This window comes from Phocoena sinus, chromosome 5 (genome assembly GCF_008692025.1).
Source record: "Phocoena sinus isolate mPhoSin1 chromosome 5, mPhoSin1.pri, whole genome shotgun sequence".
Lineage (NCBI taxonomy): Eukaryota > Metazoa > Chordata > Mammalia > Artiodactyla > Phocoenidae > Phocoena > Phocoena sinus.
The window spans coordinates 112,332,994-112,353,037 of NC_045767.1; the positions used below are offsets into that span (position 1 = coordinate 112,332,994).

At 42.5% G+C, this 20,044-nt stretch overlaps 1 protein-coding gene and 1 pseudogene across 1 annotated transcript in view; both read left to right on the forward strand.

Annotated features, from left to right (window-relative positions):
- Positions 1-20,044, forward strand: part of NR3C2 (nuclear receptor subfamily 3 group C member 2) — a 377,156-nt gene that overhangs the window by 302,900 nt on the left and 54,212 nt on the right. The window contains exon 6 of the mRNA XM_032633341.1: positions 157-301. Coding sequence (XP_032489232.1) covers positions 157-301 — 145 coding nt within the window. The remainder of the gene's footprint in view (positions 1-156; positions 302-20,044) is intronic.
- LOC116754497 lies at positions 14,454-15,696 on the forward strand (annotated as a pseudogene).

Here is a 20,044-nt window from a genome sequence, read left to right on the forward strand (position 1 = left end):
AGGACCAGGTCCACGATAGGTGCTCTGTAAATAACTGTGGAATTGATTTGAGTCAATGAGAGTAAGGGGGCAGTTTGGGGTTGACTTACGAAGCTTCTTCCTGGAATGTTCTTAAATGCTAAGTGTATTTTTGTGATGAATTGTTCTCTTCTCCAGGATTTAAAAACCTGCCTCTCGAGGACCAAATTACCCTCATCCAGTATTCTTGGATGTGTCTGTCATCATTTGCCTTGAGCTGGAGATCGTACAAACATACGAACAGCCAATTTCTCTATTTTGCACCAGACCTAGTCTTTAATGAGTAAGTACCTATTAATTAGCCTTCATAAAATAAACCGAAGAGTTATTCGCTATGCTCTTTTATGATTTCTAAACAGATGTACCTTTGTGAAAGAATCCACTGATACGTTTTTTAAGAGTTTAAAAGCTATCATTTGAGAACTTAAAAATGACTTTTTTACAAAATTATCATGCACGTATCTGAGTATATATAGATCAGTGTATATAGATCTCACATGATAGTATGTGGGAATTGTCCCAAAGAGTGATGATCCAATTGGCTCCCAAAACTCGATTGGTACAAGCCACAATTAATAGAATACAATCTCTTCTGGTATCTACTCCAGTTGGGAAGACTGTCTGATTTCTAGGAAATGTGAATGTATAACGTGCCAGTTTTTGAGCACAGTCATGTAATGATTCTTTTGTTAATAGTATACATCTGCTCAGTATGTTTTCATGACAATCATAATTACCCTTCTTTGTGATCATAAGAGAAGCCAAACTGTTATTCTGTAGTGAAACATTTTTAGGTTTATGATGCATTTTAAAAAGATTGAAAGAATAGTACTAGATTTTTCTTTGGCCGTGAATTCCTCCCTATGTGAAGTTTACATTTTAATATTGTTTGCATTCTACATTAGCACATTTCGTGCATGTTTATATCCAGCCATGCTTCTTTGTAACTGTTGGGTCAAGAAACAGATAAATTAAAAAGGAACATTTGAATGATGATAGTAACCACAGCCATATTCTAACAGATGGCTGTCTCTCAAGATATGAAAATTAGGGGTTTTTCAATAGGGAAGGAAGCAGATGAGAAATGGATTGGTGATAAAAGAGAGAAAAGGAACGTGAAAGATTCAAAGTGGACATGTAGTGCCAAAATACCTAAATTGTACCGGTAGTAGTTGCCCTGAGAGTATCACTTCATCCAAATATGGTGGACCTGGGAGGCAGTTTTAGTCCAAGATAAATTAGGAGCATCAGTTGTTGGTTCTTGGGGTGACCGTTCTTTGGGCAATTAGTCAAAACAAATAATTCTACTAGTGCATAAATTTTCATGCTTCAGAAGCATGAAGTGAGGCCAAACAACTGACAGGCACATTTTAATTTACTTGTTTTCCTGAATAATCAGCTGATATTATTAAATAGTAAGACTTTTTAAAAATGGTCTATAAACCGAAAGGAAAACATATTTGGATTCCCTGGTGGTCCAGTGGTTAGGACTCTGCACTTCCACTGCCGGGGGCCTGGGTTCGACCCCTGGTCAGGGAACTGACAGATCTGCAAGCTGTTCAGTGTGGCCAAAAAAAAAAAAAAAAAAAAAAAACAACGAAAGCATATTAAGGAGGTTCTTTGTTTTAAGAGGACATGTGGGTAAATACGAATCTCTATTGGTGCCATCCAGAGTGTCTCCTTTAGATTTTGTTTTAATAGAAGATTCATTTAACCTTATTCAGTGAATCTGTTGATTCTTTGTAATAAAATATGTATAATATAAAATTTTCCACTTTAACCATTTTTAGTGCACAATCAGTAACATTAATTGCACTGACATTGTTGCACCACCATCATCACTATCCATCTCCAGTACTTTTTTCATCATCCCAAACAGGAACTCTGGACTAGTTAAGCAGTTACTCGACATCCTCCTTTCCCCCAAAGCCCTGATAACCTCTGGTCTATAAATTTGCCTATTCTAGATATTTCATATAAATGGAACCATATAATATGTGTCCATTTTTTGTCTGACTTATTTCACTTAGCGTAATGTTTTCAAGGTGCATCTTTATTGTAGCATGTATCAGAATTTCATTTCATGGCTGAATAATATTCCGTTGTACGTATGTATAGAATGGACCTCATCGTTTGCAGATTCTATAGTTGTGCATTGACCTTCTGGCACATTTATTTGTAACCCCAAAGTCAGTATTTGCAGCACAGAGAGGCCGTAAGTTTGAGGTACTCAGCATGTACATTTCAGCTGAGACTCTGCCTTCTTGTTTCAGCTCTCATAGTGTAAACAAGTGTCTTTTCCATGGTCTATTTAGTGCCATGTTTTTTGCATTGTTGTGCTTTTTGCTGGTGATTTCACTGGTTAAAATGACCCACAAGCAGCGTGCCAGAGCGCTGTCTAGTGTTCCTAAGTGCAAGAAGGCTTTGATGTGCCTTAGGGAAAAAATACAGGTGTTATACATAAGCTTCTTTCAGGCATGAATGACAGTGCTGTTGGCTGTGAGTTCAATGTTAATGAATCAATAATATACGTTAATAAGGTGTCTTACAGAAATACACATAAAACAAGATTATGTATAGATCAACTGATGAAAATGTTATGATCAGTGTCTACTACAACTTTATAGAATATAATTACCGTACTTATTTTTACCAAATAAAGAGAATTGATCACATTTTGTTTATCCGTTCACGGACACATGGGTCGTTCCTGCCTTTGGCTATCACGGTTAATGCTGCTCTAGACATTTGCATATGAGTATCTGTTTGAATCCTGATCTCATCGCTTTTGGGTATACACCTGGCAGTGGAATTGCTGGGGCATATGGTTACTCTACATGTAACTTTTGAGGAACCACTGAACTGTTTTCCTCAGCAGTTGCACAATTTTACATTCCCACCCTCAGTGTACAAATTAAAAAGAGCAGCAAGAGTTCCAATTTCACCACATCCTTGCTGACACTCGTTTTCTGGGTTCTTGGTTTTGTTTTTTGCTTTTTTTAATAGCTATACTAGTGGGTATGAAGTATTGGGGGGTTCTTTGGTTTGTTCTTCTTGAAATATATTTGTCATATAACATTGTGTAAATTTAAGGTATACAACATGTTATTTGACACATTTATATGTAATATGATTGCCATTGCAGCAGTAGTTAGCACCTCTGTCGCATTACATAATTATCATTTCTTTTTCTGGGTGGGAGTAACTAAGATCTTGTCTTTTGGCCAGTTTGTTTATTATCATATGGTATTGCTGTCTGTATTCACTGTACGGTGCATTAGATCTCCAGGACTTACTTGTCTACCGGTTGCAACTTTGTCCCCTGAAGCAACATCCCTCCTCTTCCCCCATCCCCCGGCAGCCACCGTTCTATTCTCTGTTTGCTCAAGCTTGGCTCCTTTAGATTCCACATATAAGTGATATCTTCCAGTATTTGTCTTTCTCTGCCTGACTTATCTCATAGTAGGTGTGAAGTACTGTCAGTGTGGTTGTGATGTACACTTCCCTCGTGACTACGGAGGTTGTGCATCTTTTCATAGACTTTTTGGCCATTTGTATATCTTCTTTGGAGAAATATCCATTCAAGTCCTTTGCCCATTTTTAATTAGGTTGTTTGTCTTTTGTTCCTGAGTTGTAGGAGTTCTTTATGTATTCTGGATGGTAAACTCTTATCAGATATATGATATGTATGTTTCTCCCATTCTGTGGGTTGTCATTTCACCCTCTTGATAGTGTCCTTTGATGTACTTTTAAAATTAAAGTTTTTAATTTTAATGAAGTTCAGTTCATCTATTTTTTGTCATTGTTTGCTATGCTTTTGGTGTCATCGATTAATTTTTAATTGTGTGTAAACATCCAGGTGTACAGGTTTCAAAGTCCAAAATTGTAAGAATCCTTTTTCACAAATGAAACTTAGGGGGACGCACCTTATATCTGAAGCCTGTACACCTTCAAAATTAATGTCATTGAAAAAAATTAATTTTGAAAATTGTCTTTGGAAATTAATGTCATCGAAGGCTTTTAGAAGTAAATAAGAAACCAAAAAAAAAAAAGAAAAGGTCATATAAGCTCTATGCATGTCTATTGTAGAGAATGTTAATAGATATAAAATGGAAACCAAAAAAAATTGCTTTCTGATGTTCCAAGTAGTTAAATAGTATGATATTATATAATTGTTACAGTGAACATTTATTTTTTTTGCGGTACGCGGGCCTCTCACTGTTGTGGCCTCTCCCGTTGCGGAGCGCAGGCTCAGCGGCCATGGCTCACGGGCCCAGCCGCTCCGCAGCATGTGGGATCCTCCTGGACCGGGGCATGAACCCGTGTCCCCTGCATCGGCAGGCGGACTCTCAACCACTGTGCCACCAGGGAAGCCCTAGAGTGAACATTTTGTTCCCTATTCTTAAAACTTTTGACCTCAACCCCAGCCTAGGCTTAAGTTTTCTCTCAACTAGAAAGAACAGGGCAGAGCTGTGTTTTTCAAAGGGGGAGGGAGGACCTACTCCCAGGAAACATTTGGAAATGACATAAAGCCTTTTGGTCAAATCCCCAAAATTGCCTGTACCTCAGACCCTTTGCCAAAGGGAAGGAAACTGTCTGGCATTTTGTGCAAGGGAGTAATGCATGCTGTTCAACTGAGGATAGAATGCACTGGTGGAACCCTCCCTTGTTTTCCCACCCACCCTCAACTGTCTTGGACCCCCTCTCACCTGCATTGGCAGATCTTTTTAAGCATCTGTGTCCTTCCCTTGTTTGATTGGCACCTCCTCCTTGAAATCACAGACTCTGTCTTAATCATTTTTTAATTTCCAGCCCGTGGCATTGTGTCCAGGACATAGCAGGTACTCCATAAATATTTGGTGAATAAATGAATTATTGAGCAAATGAACCAACAACCTATTAGTCATTCTAGAAGGGGTTTTCTAGGTTATCATTGCTAGTTACAAGGGTGAAGCTTATGATCAAGAAGTGTGATGCGGGGAAGCGTTTTCACCAACAGAGACGTTGCTATATTTAAAATGGTGAAGAAAACTTGAATAGTTGATCATGTGTGTTTGCCTTCAACTGTGAAATGGATCTGAAAGTTCCCAAAGATCTTATCCTTCAGCTGTGTACCAGATTCATTAGAGTTGGAGGAAAGATGCGAAGTAGAGAATAATTAAGGAAAACATTCTTTCTAAGTTTTTATTAAACATTGGGGTGAAGATATGAGTTAATACTTTAAATTAGAATAGTACTTTTCTTATTATGAACTTAAAACTTTTCAAATATGTATTAAATGATTCATTATTCAATTTCACCTTGAAACAGCTTTTCATATGTGGCTCCAGATCACTGCAAGTATTCAAATGTCTTATCAATTTCAATACACGTATTAAAACTCCCATTTAAGCCTGAAATGAAATTTCTTCAATTTTTTAAAAATTTCTGAAATGAAGGTTTAGTATTACGCTCTTTTAAGTGTCAGCCAATATTTTAGAATTAAAAGCATATATATTATTAATTTTATTGAAATATAGTTGATTTACAATGTTGTGTTAATTTCTGCTGTACAGCAGTGACTCAGTCATGGATAATATATATATTCTTTTTCATATTCTTTTCTCTTATAGTTTATCACAGGATATTGAATATAGTGCCCTGTGCTATACAGTAGGACCTTGTGGTTTATCCATCCTATGTATAATAGTTTGCATCTGCTAACCCCAAACTCCCGATCCTTCCCTCCCCCATCCAGCCTCCCCCTTGGCAACCACCGGTCTGTTCTCTATGTCTGTGAGTCTGTTTCTGCTTCGTAGAAAGGTTCGTTTGTGTTGTATTTTAGATTTCACATATAAATGATATCATATGGTATTTGTCTTTCTCTGTCCGACTTATTTCACTTAGTATGATAATTTCTAGGTCCATCCATGTTGCTGCAAATGGCATTATTTCGTTCTTTTTAATTGCTGAGTAATATAGAATTAAAAGTATATTTAAAAGCATGTTTATATTGTTTCAAGTCAGAGCCCAATAAAAAAATGTATTTTCGATGATCTTTCACTGCCTTTGTGGTTCTGAGACTGTTGGTGATTATTTCGGTTCAGAGACTGTTGGTGAGAGAGAGAGTTTAAGTCTTAGTGCCACTTTCTGAGTCCCTCGGGGGAGTGCTGAGTGTGACTCCTGGGAGGGCAGTGTTTGCCCAGCTCATCAGTGAGGGGAGGGGAGCTCAGCCCACACTGCCCTCTATGCTCAGTGCTGGCTGTGTGATGGCAGCACCAGTAGAAAACCATAGGACTTAGTTATCAGTCATTTCAGGCCATGTTTCCGTGGAGCGATGCCCGTCCCTGTTGTGTCCCCACTGGGGACCATGGTGCTGCCATAGCCCAGCTGTCCTTAGTGAGTGGCTCTCCCCAAGGCCAGTCTGCCAACAGGACAGTCTCCTTAAGGTCCCTCTGCACCTAAGGCCCTAAAGTTCCAGTAGTCTTGGCTCACTCGTGCTGTGTGTTCCAGGCCATGTCCCTTTTGCAGGGATCAGAGTGTCCCCACAGGGACCCAGGGGTTGGCACGCCCCGCCCTCGCCTCCTGAGGGGGCTGGTTGATATTCCTGAGCCATAGGAGATGACTTCTTTGCCTGGACCCTTGGCTCCAGCAGGGTTAGGACAAGGGGCAGAGGTGCTGATGAGAGAGCCAGAGGGTGGGATGAGCCTGATTCAGCATCCCCTGCACTGGCTCCATCTGCTTTCCCCCATCTGTCCCCAGCCTCTCTTTCCCTCCTCTGTTCCCTTGCTGCTGCTTTCGGATAGGATTTCTTACTTCCCTCCGCTTATGGGGACACTGAACTGTGTAGTTTCTGTGTTTCTAGTCTCTGACCGCCTCCCTTTCCCTCTCCCCTCCCTACTGTCTCACTTCCTTCCCCCCCCCCGCCCCCTCTCCTTCCTTCCTCCTCTCCTCTCTTCTGTGTCTGTCTCTCTCACACACACATACACACGTACCCCTACACCTCTTTTCCTGCCACTGAAAAATCAGCAGCCTTCTGAGATTTCCATTGTTTTGCTTTCTTGTTTACTTCTGGGTCAATTTAAGGGAGTAAACTATAAAAGAAAAGAAGTCCTCTTTCTGTCTCCACTGGACCCTCCAACACCCCAGGCCCTGTACCAGCAGCTGGAGGGCCAAGGTGTTTAGCAGAAGGGGCTGAGCACTTGGCTTGCTGGGCAGGACTCAGAGCCCCCCCTTTAGATGGTGCACGAGCTGCCTGTCTCCTCACACTTCCCACACCCCCTGCCCTTGTGCCCTTCGTCATCCATGCCCGGCCTCTGTAGATGGCTGAGTTTGAGACTCCTGAATAAGGAAAAACAATGTCACAAATAGAGAACGGTCATTCCTTGTCTGCAAGGGACAGAAGCATCGCAGAATGGAACTATCTTTCTTTTGCACAAAACTAGGTATAAAGGACATCTTGCCACCTGAAGGAGGCCAGGCAGAGGGGACTGCAGGAGAGGGTGCAGTGGGGTCTGAGGAGGTTTTGTAAGTGACAAACAAGAAATAATTAGTTATATATGAGGGCAGAGAAAATGTAGGTACAGTCCCAAAACAGGAGGTGTTTCTTTTTCTTCTTTTTTTTTCTAATGATTATCTTGGTTTTTCTTTTTATTATTATTTTTGGCTGCGTCAGGTCTTAGTTGTGGCACGCAGGCTCTCTAGTTGAGGCGTGCGGGCTTAGCTGCCCCACAGCATGTGGGATCTTAGCTCCCCAACCAGAGATCAAACCCACGTCCCCTGCTTTGAAAGGTGGATTCTTTACCACTGGACCACCAGGGAAGTCCCCCTTTTTCTTCTTTTTTCAACAATATTTCTTCCCCTTTATCAACCTAGCATGATGATGAGAAGTAGAGTTGGGAATTAAAAGTTACTTCCAGATATGTCAGCAGAGGAGGTGAGGGGAGGGAAGTTCTTTTTTTTTTTTACCTGTTTTTTTTTTTTTTTCTTTTCTTTTCTTTTTTTGCGGTACACGGGCCTCTCACTGTTGTGGCCTCTCCTGTTGCGGAGCACAGGCTCCGGACGCGCAGGCTCAGAGGCCATGGCTCACGGGCCCAGCCGCTCCACGGCATGTGGGGTCTTCCCGGACCGGGGCACGAACCCGTGTCCCCTGCATCGGCAGGCGGACTCTCAACCACTGCGCCACCAGGGAAGCCCGGGGAGGGAAGTTCTTGAAGGAATGGGTAAGCTGCTCACATCAAGAAAAGTTCATCACAGGGAATTATATTCAATATCCCGTAATGGATAAGAATATGAAACCATAATGGAAAAGAGTATGGAAAAAAATAGAAATATATGTATAACTGAATCCCTTTGCTGTACAGCAGAAACTAACACAACATTGTAAATCAACTCTACTCCAATTAAAAAAAGAGAAGTTCCTGAGAGGAGCGTGCAAGGGACAGGGAGCTCCCTTACCTGAGAAAAATGAGTGCGCTAAGGAGAGCAGTCTTAATTTAAAGCTAGAATCGCAGGTAGATATTCTTACTCACTCCTTGTCCTGTCTTGTTTTTCCCCATCCACGCCTCTCATTTTGGACCACCCTGGGGAGGAGGAGATAAGTGATGTTCACTCAGTGTGTTCGTTCGACAGATACTTCTTGAGCGACTTAAATACACTAAGCACTGTTCTAGGCACCAGGAATTCAACAGTGAGCAAAACATGGGGCTCCCGCTCTAGTGGCAGGTGGGGGGTGTCATGGGAAAAGTGAAGGCAGCGTCATGAAGAAATCCCACCTGCCGTATCCCCAGAGAATATGACTCAGGTAATATACCATCATCCTCATATAGGACCACAAAAAAGTGGTATTGAAAATAGTAAGGGGCAGTTTGAAGGAATTCTCTCAGAGGATTTGCTAGCGCCCTTGGTTAGCCCCACTGATGACCTTTTGGTGCTTTGAAGGATCTAAGGTCATTCCTGACTCAGGCCCTTCACACTTGCTGTTCGCTCTGTGAAGGAGGATGGTGCGTTCTCACCTTGTCGCTCAGAGTATTGCTATTCAGACAGATTTTGCCCGACCGCCAGACCTAGGGTATATACCCTCCCTGACCACCTTACCCAATCCCTCCCATCATATCACATGTGTATTTTCTCTGTAGCAGGTCCCCTGACCCCATAACGTAGGCTCAGGGAGGGGAGGAAGCTGGCCTGTGTGGTACACCTTTGCATGGCCAGCACCTAGGATACTGTCTGGCATTAGTAAGTACTTGATGAATTAATTAATTTTATTTTTTTTCTGTTTCTTTAAAACTTTTACTGGAGTATAGTTGATTTGCAATGTTGTGTTAGTTTCAGGGGTACAGCAAAGTGAGTCAGTTCTACATATACATATGTCCACTCTTTCTTAGGTTCTTTCCCATATAGGCCATTACGGAGTACTGAGTAGAGTTCCCTGTGCTGTACAGTAGGTTCTAATTAGTTATGCTTAACAGGGAGGGAAAGGGGAGGGATAACTTAGGAGATTGGGATTGACATATACACACTACTGTATATAAAATGGAGCTAATTAATTTTAAAATGCTATTTTCAGCATTATTTTCCCACATAAACTCTATGCCAACCAAATTAACCTTCCTCTTCCCTTTGTCCTGTCTTTCCACTGCTGTGCCTTTGCTCCTAACATTTTCCTTTCCCCTCCCCCAAGCCCAACCCAAAGGATGCTTCCTCTCCAATCACTTCTCTTACCATGAAAGTCAATAGTGACTTGTTCCCCCCAAACTGTTTTTATCTGTGTCAATTTTTTCTATATCAGTCCTTTGGTACTTTGTGTTTTACTGTGTGTGTGTGTGTGTGTGTGTGTGTGTGTATTTACACATACATTTTTACTCCAGATATACTGTAAACTCCTAGAATTCAGGAAGTATTTTAAATTTTTTCCTTAATGTCTAGCAAAATGCTTTCTACATAATTGGCACTCAGTGATGATTTGGGGGGTTGGTAATGAGTCTTCTTTCCAGTACAAGGGTCAGAAGCAAGATTTTTGATGTGGGTTGACCCTACAGTGCTTTTAAGGCTTGGCATGTAAACTTGATGAAAAGGATTTCCCTTTCAAGGTTGACTTCAAGAGCACTGCTGTAGGTTAATATTTCTTGCGTGGCGTTTCTTGTAGTGTACTTGAGAAATTTCCTAAGTAGTTAATGAAGCTGGGTAATTGCCAGTATACTACGAAATTAAAGCAAAACAAATAGGAGACTGCAAATGGAATGAACTGTTTAAGCTATTTATAACTATATTGGAATCACAGAATAGTGGTGATGCAAGAAATATGTGCCAGCTTTATTCTGGCTAACTAGAGGGAGCTATTTTTCGTTTCGAGTAAAAGTCAAAACCAGTTTAAGATCATATGTTATGTTTAAAAGACTTAGTGTGGCTAATATTAGCATGTTGTTCTTCAGTTCAGTTAATGTGCTCAAGGACTTTGGTCTCTTCAGGTAAAAATACTCTTCAATACAAAATAAACTCACTGGAGTATAATTCTTTATTGAAAAACTGATAGAGAAAAATTAGTCTTGATTCAGTGATTATGTTGCAAGATGGGGCAGGTGGCAAGGAATGGATTAACCAACTAACACACTAAGGAGGGCTCCAGGCTTCCCCCCTTGACACAAATCATAAGACACAAAGATGGTAGCTTTTTTTTTTGGCTGTGTTGGGTCTTCGTTGCTGCGCATGGGCTTTCTCTAGTTGCGGCGAGCAGGGGCTACTCTTCATTGCGGTGTGTGGGCTTCTCATTGCAGTGGCTTCTCTTGTTGCGGAGCACAGGCTCTAGGCGCGCGGGCTTCAGTAGCTGTGACTCGCAGGCTCAGTAGTTGTGGCTTGTGGGCTGTAGAGTGCAGGCTCAGTAGTTGGCACATGGGCTTAGTTGCTCCGTGGCATGTGGGATCTTCCCGGACCAGGGCTCAAACCCCTGTCCCCTGCATTGGCAGGCTGATTCTTAACCACTGCACCACTAGGGAAGCTCCAGAGATGGTAGCTTTTTTTTTTTTTTTTTACATCTTTATTGGAGTATAATTGCTTTACAATGGTGTGTTAGTTTCTGCTTTATAACAAAGTGAATCAGATATACATATACATATGTTCCCATATCTCTACCCTCTTGCGTCTCCCTCCCTCCCACCCTCCCTATCCCACCCCTCTAGGTGGTCACAAAGCACCGAGCTGATCTCCCTGTGCTATGCAGCTGCTTCCCACTAGCTATCTATTTTACATTTGGTAGTGTATATATGTCTATGCCACTCTCTCACTTTGTCCCAGCTTACCCTTCCCCCTCCCCGTGTCCTCAAGTCCATTCTCTAGTAGATCTGTGTCTTTATTCCTGTCTTACCCCTAGGTTCTTCATGACATTTTTTTTTCTTAAATTTCATATATGTGTGTTAGCATATGGTATCGCTTTGACAGTGCCCCTCTGGATTGAAGGAGGAGAACATACCTGCTGTGTCTTGATATATAAAGTATTTTCTGAACTTGTGTCTTTAGATACTTCTAGAACCCAAACTAGGTCACATGATTATCCATTTTTATTGTATCACACACGAGAGATGATTTTGGTTTTATATCCCTCACTTCCACTGATGAAACCCTAAGCTAATTTAATAAGGTTGTGTTTTGGGCAGGCTCTGAAGTGGTTATTTAATTTTTCTTAAGTTCTGAGATTGATACTTTTCTGAAAGAAACAAGTGGAGAAGGGAGAGAAACCAAAAAAGAGGTCATACGTGGAGACCCTCCACCTCCTTATTTAAAACTCATCTGTGTATCTGGGTCATTAGCACTGCAGCAGGAATGTCGCCCCAGTCAACGTACACAGTGATGGGTGTTGCAAGCTTTGTCTAGCTGGACCCGTCTTCTGTGCCCGTCCCCCTTGGAATGGACACTGCCTCAATAGAATCAATGGAATGAGTAGTTTATAAACTCCTAACTCCCGTTCTGCTACAGGCATGGTGTCCCTCTCTGTCTTAGGCACCTCAGGCTGCTGTAACAAAACCCCATAGATGGGGTGGTTTAAACAGCAGACCCTTATTTCTCATAGTGCTAGAGGCTAGAAGTCCAAGATCAGGATGCCAGCATGGTCAGGTTCTGCTGAAGGCTTTCTTCCTGGCTTGCAGAGAGAAGGCTGCCTTCTCACTGGCCTCACATGGTGGAGAGAGTCAGCTCTAATGTCTCTCCTGCTTCTTGGAAGGGCACTAATCCTGTCATGGGGGCTCCACCCTCATGACCCTAAATGCCTCCCCAAAGCCCCACCTACTGATACCATCACATTGGGGGTTAGAGCATCAACATATGGGGGTGGGAGGAGATGAACATTCAGTCCATAACACTCCATTTACATGGATACTAGAGAGCAAAAGTAATAATCAAGTAGTTTACAGGGGTTATTTGAAGGATTATGGGCTTATGCTGAAAGCTGGTGAAAGGCATCAAGCTGAAGGCCATCTCCCACACATCATCCTATTTCATCTTCACAGCTCTGTGACATGGGAATTTATTACCCCTCTTTCAAAGATTAGGTGACAGAGGCTCAAAGTTTTGAGCCCCAGTGTCTCTCAGTCCAAAACTCAGAATTTTTCAACTACGTCAAGGCTTATACCTTGACCATGGAACTTGATTTTTCAGGCAGTTAGGCCTAGTGGACCATTGGGTGGTTTCAGAGACTGTATGTATTTGGAAACTTTACTGACCAATCATGTATCATCTTTCATAAGAGTTACTCTCTAAAATGGGTGAGAATATGCCCAATGTATAAAGAACACAAATGGAAAATAAAATATTCTTAGAAAAACTGGAACTTTGGTTCAGAGTGTGACTTAGTCCTCCAAATCTGTTTCCTTCCTCTCTGATATCACAACAGTATTTCAGAGCTCCATTGTTGAAGACCAGGGGCTCAGTCCCTAACCTTGCTGATAAGTCCCTCAGTGTTGTCAAGTGAATGAGTTAACTTCACTAGACCCTTGTCTCCCTTCTGCAGAAGGAGGGAATTGGATGAGATCAACAGTTCACAAACTTTTTGTTCGCAGGACCCCCTTTATGCTCTTAAAATCATCAAGGATCCCAAAGAGCTTTTGTTTATGTAAGTTATGGCTATTGGTATTTACTCGTATCAGAAATTAAGACAGAAATTTTTTAAAATATTGATTTATTGATTCATTTTAAAAGAAAATTAACCTATTACATATTACATAAATAGCAAGACAAAATAGCATAAACATTTTATGAAAAATAACTGTTTTTTTCAAAACAAAAAAAAATTAGAAGAGTAGCATTGTTTTGCCTTTTTTTGCAATTCCTTCAGTCTCACTTAAATGAAGACAGTTGCACTCTCTTATCTGCTTCTTACATCCAGCCAGTTGTGACTGGTTGTTCGGCCAAAGTGTCGGAAAAAGATTCAGCCTCACGCAGATGTATAGTTGGAGAAAGAACCTCTAGGAATCCTGGAAAGGGTCCTGGGGACACCCCCGCATCCTCAGACCACATTTGGAGAACCACTTGTCTAGGTGATGTTTAAAACCCAACCCAGACTCTAATTCTGCTTGGCTTTCAGGAAGCTTCAGTCAAGGTCCAGATCTCTGTTTCCTCATTTAATTATCTACATTTCCCACACTGGAGAATCAAAGCTCAGTAGAACATCGTCTCTGTGCTTAAAGGGCTCTCCGTCTAGTAGCAGGATACTTATGGGGCCTGCCATGTGCCATTAGCTCTACTTGATGCTTTGATATGAACCACTCGTTTATAGACAATCATATTTTAAGACAGGTACGATGTCTTATAAATGATGCAGCTGCCTCAGGCAGACAGCAGTTCAGTGGATTATCCACGATCACATAGCAGTGGAGAGGTGAACCTCACGCGTGGGCCCAGGTCTTCCCTGAAAACTCCTGCTGTTTTCATTACATCACATGTCTCCTCTCGTCTACAAAGTAGTGGAGAAGGAAGGGTCTCAGAGGTCCCTTCCAACCTCTTACAGTTTATGATTCTGTAGTTCTGCTTTACCACTCACATAACTTATAGCTGTGAGAACTTGCGGTTAGCGTGAGGTCGATTAAGAAGGAGGGGGAGGGACTTCCCTGGTGGTCCAGTGGTTAGGACTCCGCACTCCCACTGCAGGGGACGCAGGTTCAATCCCTGGTCGTGGAACTAAGATCCCACAAGCCGTGAAGTACAGCCAAAAGATAAAAAAAAGGAGGAGAACAATATTACAAAGACTATCCCAGTCACTTCCCCTAAAGTGAAAAGTAAATCTCTTTACTCTTATCATTTAGCCAAAAAAATGAACAACAACTGGTGTTTCGCTAGTCGGGAGGAAGTATTGAGAATGTCTGCATTGTGCAAGGCTCTATGGTGGCCATTGTAAGGGAACCACAGTGACAGTCAGTTTCCGTTCTCCAGAATTCTGTCGTGTGGTTGGTGAATTGAGATGTAGACACATGTGGAGAATAGGGAGCCCTCCTACACTGTTGGTGAGGATGTAAATCGGGGCAGCCACCATAGAGAACAGAATAGAGGTTCCTGAAAAAACTAAAAATAGGAGGGGTGGGCTCCTGGCCCCGTGTGCTCCCCACCACCCAGCACCTGCAACAGCCGCAGTGTGATGGCCCTGGAGCCAAGAAGGGCATTTTAGAGCCTCTGGATAGCGGGGAGGGTGTGCTTGGAGACGGCAGCTTTCGCATAACTCTGGAGAAGAGGGGCTACGTGAAGGCCGGGCTCTAGACTCCAGAAGCCGTAGTAGAACATCCAAATGCAGTTTGTCAGCTTCACGTGGAATTCTTGAGCGTGGGATAGAATGTCATGCGGACTTTCACCTTTTCTGCCAGTGAGGACAATATGGAAAGCCAGTGGGAAGCTGTAAACGCCACTGCCTGTGACCTTACCAGAGAAGCAGCCGGCAGAGGTGATGCTTTGGTCGCAGGGGGGATCTGCCAGACATCGTTGTACAAACACCACAAGGATGCAGCTAGAATTTTAAAACTTTTTCGACTACAGCTAGAGGTTTTTGCCAGGAAAAATGTGGACTTCTGGATTGCAGACTACTTTGAACATGCTGAAGAAGCTGTGTGGGCTGTGGAAGTCTTAAAAGAATCCGGAAAACCCATGGCAGCCATCGTGTGCATAGGCCCAGAGAGAGACATGCATGGTGTAACACCTGGACAATGTGGTGGAAGCTGGTGAAGGCGGGGGCTTCAGTCGTTGGCGTGAACTGCCGATTTGGGCCCTGGACCAGCCTGAAGACAAGGAGACTCATGAAGGAAGGCCTACGGGCTACAGGGCTGAAAGCACACTTGATGGTGCAGTCCCTGGGGTTCCACATGCCCGACTGAGGCAAAAGAGGGTTTGTGGATCTCCTCGAATATCCCTTCGCACTGGAGCCCAGAGTTGCAACCAGATGGGACATTCAAAAGTACACCAGAGAGGCCTACAACCTGGGGGTCAGGTACATAAGGCGGGTGCTGTGGATTTGAGCCCTCCCACATCAGGGCGATAGCAGAGGAGCTGGCCCTGGAAGGGGGATTTTTGCCTCTGTCTTCTGACAAACGTGGCAGCTGGGGAAGTGGTCTCAGCACACACACCAAACCCTGGGTTAGAGCCAGGGCCAGATGAGAGTGTTGGGAGAATCTGCTGCCGACTTCCGGCAGACCTTTCTGTCCTTCAGTGTCAAAGCCAGACGCCTAAGGAGTCATGAAAGAAAACACTGAAATAGCAGAATGGAAAGAAATCCCCCTCATCCCCATCTGGAACCCTTCCTCGCCTCTATCCACAGCCCACCCTGATGTCTCCAGCGGCTGAACAGCTAACGTGCTGTCAGTTCAACATAGGATGCGTATTGCATCCCTGCTGTGCTTAAGCTCCGAGCGGGATGCTGGGGGGAGATGCAGAGCTGATGAGGAAGGGCTTCTCATCCTCCAGGTACTTACTGTCCGGTGATGCTGCAGGACGTGCTTTTGAAGGGCATCAAGAATAGTGAAACTTGTCTTTAGAGTGAATTTGAGATTTTAAAATAACCAGACGTCGGTGAGCAACAAACCCAGTGATTAATTCAGGTGTCTAAATTAGGTACAGAAGGACGATAGAGCAGCATTCTAAACTAAAATTAGAGTAATGAGTCTGCCTTTCTTAAATGATTTGTATAATGACTCCAAAGGCGATCCCAAAGGAAAAGATGCAAAAATGTTTTAGGATTTTTTGAAATAATCATATAACCTTCCAGAGTGATTACTTTCAAAGATGATTTTACTTAAAGGTGTTAGGTCCCAGGGTTTTTTAAATGTGTCTTTATAATCACAAATAGCTAGATTATAAACTACTAAGGACAATGTGACATGCTTATATTTTTTCTTATTTAGCATTATGCCATACTAATAGATGCTCAATGAAATACTTAATGTTGATTGTTTGAAATAAGTAAAAAGAGACAAACAGTTCTGGAAGACCTTTTTAAAAGTCCGAGTTCAAATCTATCTTGGTCTAATATTTTCTTGACTGATGTTTGAGCTATTTGCTATGTGCCAATTCTCTCTATTTTTCAAAACAATGTATCCATTTGTAACAATTAATAAAATTAAAAATAATCTACCTTTAAAAAAAAACTAACACTAGAGCTACCATATGATCCTTCAATCCCACTCCTGGACATATGTCCAGACAAAAACATGATTTGAAAAGATACACGCACCTCTATGTTCATAGCAGCACTATTACAATAGCCAAGACATGGAAACAACCTAAGTGTCCATTGACAGATGAATGGATAAAGAAGATGTGGAACTCAGCCATAAAAAAGGATGAAATCATGTCATTTGCAGCAACATGGATGGACCTAGCGATTATCATACTAAGTGAAAGACAGATATCATATGATGTCACTTATACATGGAATATGAAAAAATGATACAAATGAACTTATTTACAAAACAAAAATAGGCTCACAGATATAGAAAACAAACTTATGGCTATCAAAGGAGAAAGGGGAGAGGGATAAATTAAGAGTTTGGGATTAACAGATACACACTACTATATGTAAAATAGATCAACAACAGTGTCCTACTGTATAGCACAGGGAACTATATTCAATATCTGGTAACCTATAGTGAAAAAGAATCTGAAAAAGAATAGATATATATGTATAACTGAATCACTTTGCTGTACACCTGAAGCTAATACAACGTTGTAAATCAACTCTACTTCAACAAAAAGTTATTTGTTTTGGGGGGAAAAAGACGGAGACACATGAATAGCGTTTTGAGAGATGAAGAAATGACAAAGGAGTTTTTCCTAAGATGGGTGCTCCAGGAGTGTAAGGACAAAATAACTCCTCAAGGAAAGCTGCTGACAGAACCATCTAGCTTTGAAGGCTGTGCCAGCCTCTAAAGGAGGGTTAGAATCAGGCCGGACAGAGTACAGAGGGGGTGTGTGCAGTCCAGACCTGAGAAACCATCCAGAGCAGGAAAGGTGATCAGTCTCTGAGTGCAGAGTTGAAGTGATGGAACCACAGGACCTGAAGCACTGCGGCTCACCCACCAGAGTGGAGGGGGCTCTTTCCTTCTGCCTTCCCTTCTGGCGGTTTCTGCCTTCCCTCTCCTCCTTCCCCCTACGACCATCCTTTTCATCTCTCTCCCCATCCCATCCCATGCCATCCCATGCCATCCCATCCCATGCCATCCCATCCCATCCCATGCCATCTCATCCCATCCCATCCCATCCCATCCCATCCCATCCCATGCCATCTCATCCCATCCCATGCCATCTCATCCCATCCCATGCCATCCCATCCCATGCCATCCCATTCCATCTCATCCCATCCCATGCCATCTCATCCCATCCCATGCCATCCCATCCCATGCTATCTCATCCCATCCCATCCCATGCCATCTCATCCCATCCCATGCCATCCCATCCCGTGCCATCTCATCCCATCCCATCCCATGCCATCCCATCCCATCTCATCCCATCCCATCCCATCCCATCCCATCCCATCCCATCCCATCCCATCCCATCCCATCCCTCCACTTCTGCTTGGCCCTTCCCCTTCCTCCCCATTTTCTGGCTTTCTCTCCCCCCCACTTCCTCTTTTCTCCCATCACTGTCTCTCATGTAGACTGAGACCTTATCACCAAATATTGCATTTATTGAATAAAAACATTACCTCCGAATGTCTTACACTGAAATTAAATGCATTAAGGCTTTTCTACACTTTTCCGGGGGAAGAAAACTGATGACACAAACTTGCTTTTTTACTTTACTGTGACCCTGGTGCTCTTCTCTTTGGGGTGGTCACCCTACATGGAAAACTTTTTCTCACAGGCTCCACCAGTTTTGCTCTTGAAATCATTGAAATCCCTGTTCCAGATGTTACTTGAAGGGATGACTTCACTTTTCTAATTTTTATTGTATTTTCTGTTTTTTCCCGACTGCTGGTCTCTGTCCTTGTGGCAGAGAACATTGACTCCAGCTGGCTGCCCACACCTGCAACTGCACCCCCAGATCTTGGTGTTCAGCACACTGTGACACCCACCTCTCTCTTAAAGGTGCCAGAGCTGGTGCCCGGCTGGGGACCGGGGTCCTGCCTGCTCCAGAGACCCCAGGGAACTACCACTCATGAAATGTGAGCCTTAACTCTCTTTGCTTCTAGGCGATGAACACAGAAACCCAAAGAATCGTTTGCTTGTCCTTAAAGAGAGACTCCATGGCCACTTCGTTCCGATTAGAGGAAGTTCAGAAGTTCACAGAATTTCTGAGTAGAAGAGAAGGTTAGAAAATGTCAGCTGTGCTCCTCAGCAGTCTTGACTAGCAGTTTTCTACAAGCAGATTAAAAAAAAGAGAACTGTTGAGGCTACCCTTTGAATAAGCATTGTGTTCATGTCATTCCGTGTGCGTGTGTAGTGTGTCCCGGTGTTGACATTTATGCTACTGGTGTGGTGGCCTGGGGGGGGGGGTGATACCGAGCCCACCCCGTCATGAATGATGTAGGTGTTCACAATGTCCTGAACAACATCTGCTTTGTGACAGATGTTCAGAATCAGTAATAAGAAAGGGCACGTGGCTAATCTCTGATAAATTAATCGAGTCGAACATCGTCTTTATTTTTTTTATTTAGGCAGATAAATGATGCCATTTGCAGCAACATGGATGGACCTAGAGATTATCATACTAAGTGAAGCCAGCCAGACAGAGGAAGACAAATATATGATATCGCTTGTCTGTGGAATCTAAAAAAGTGATACAAATGAACTTATTTATGAAACAGAAAGAGTCAGACATAGAAAACAAATTAATGGTTACCAAACGGGAAAGGTGGGGAAAGGTGAGGGAAACGGGATAAATTAGGAATTTACACACTACTATGTGTAAAAACGATAATCAACAAGGACCTCTACTGTATAGCACAGGGAACTCTACTCAGTATTCTATAATAATCTATATGGGAAAAGAATCTGAAAAAGAATAGATATATGTATATGTATAACTGAATCACTTTGCTGTACACCTGAAAATAACATTGTAAATCCACTATACTTCAATTTAAAAATAATTAATTTATAAATAAATAAATTTAGGGAGATGGATTTATCAGCTTTTACAATGAGTCAAACAGCAGAATCTACCTTTCACCCAGAATTATGGCACCTGAAAATGTTTTCTAGGTCCCCGTTTGATTAATGAACTGAAGAGGGTCTATAATAACAGTCGCTGGAGGTTTAGCTGTTTTCTTCTTCCAAAGCAAGACTCTCAAGGTAGAAGAAGGCATCTGTGATCCAGTTGCTTCCCACCTTCCACATCTGCATCCCCATCCTAGCACACACACACTGCTAAGGCCACCTCTGCATGAGTGAGCCGCTCAGCTGTTGCCTTGGAAGCACAGCTGCACATCTGGGCTTCATCAGAGTGAGTGTCCTTCTTTATAACCTATGGCAGGTTCTGGTTGCCAGAAGAATATGACTTTTGCCTCATGAAGAAAACAACTCCACAACTTGCAGTTTAATACAAAGCTTTTATCATACTAGGAAAAGATGATTTGCCATCA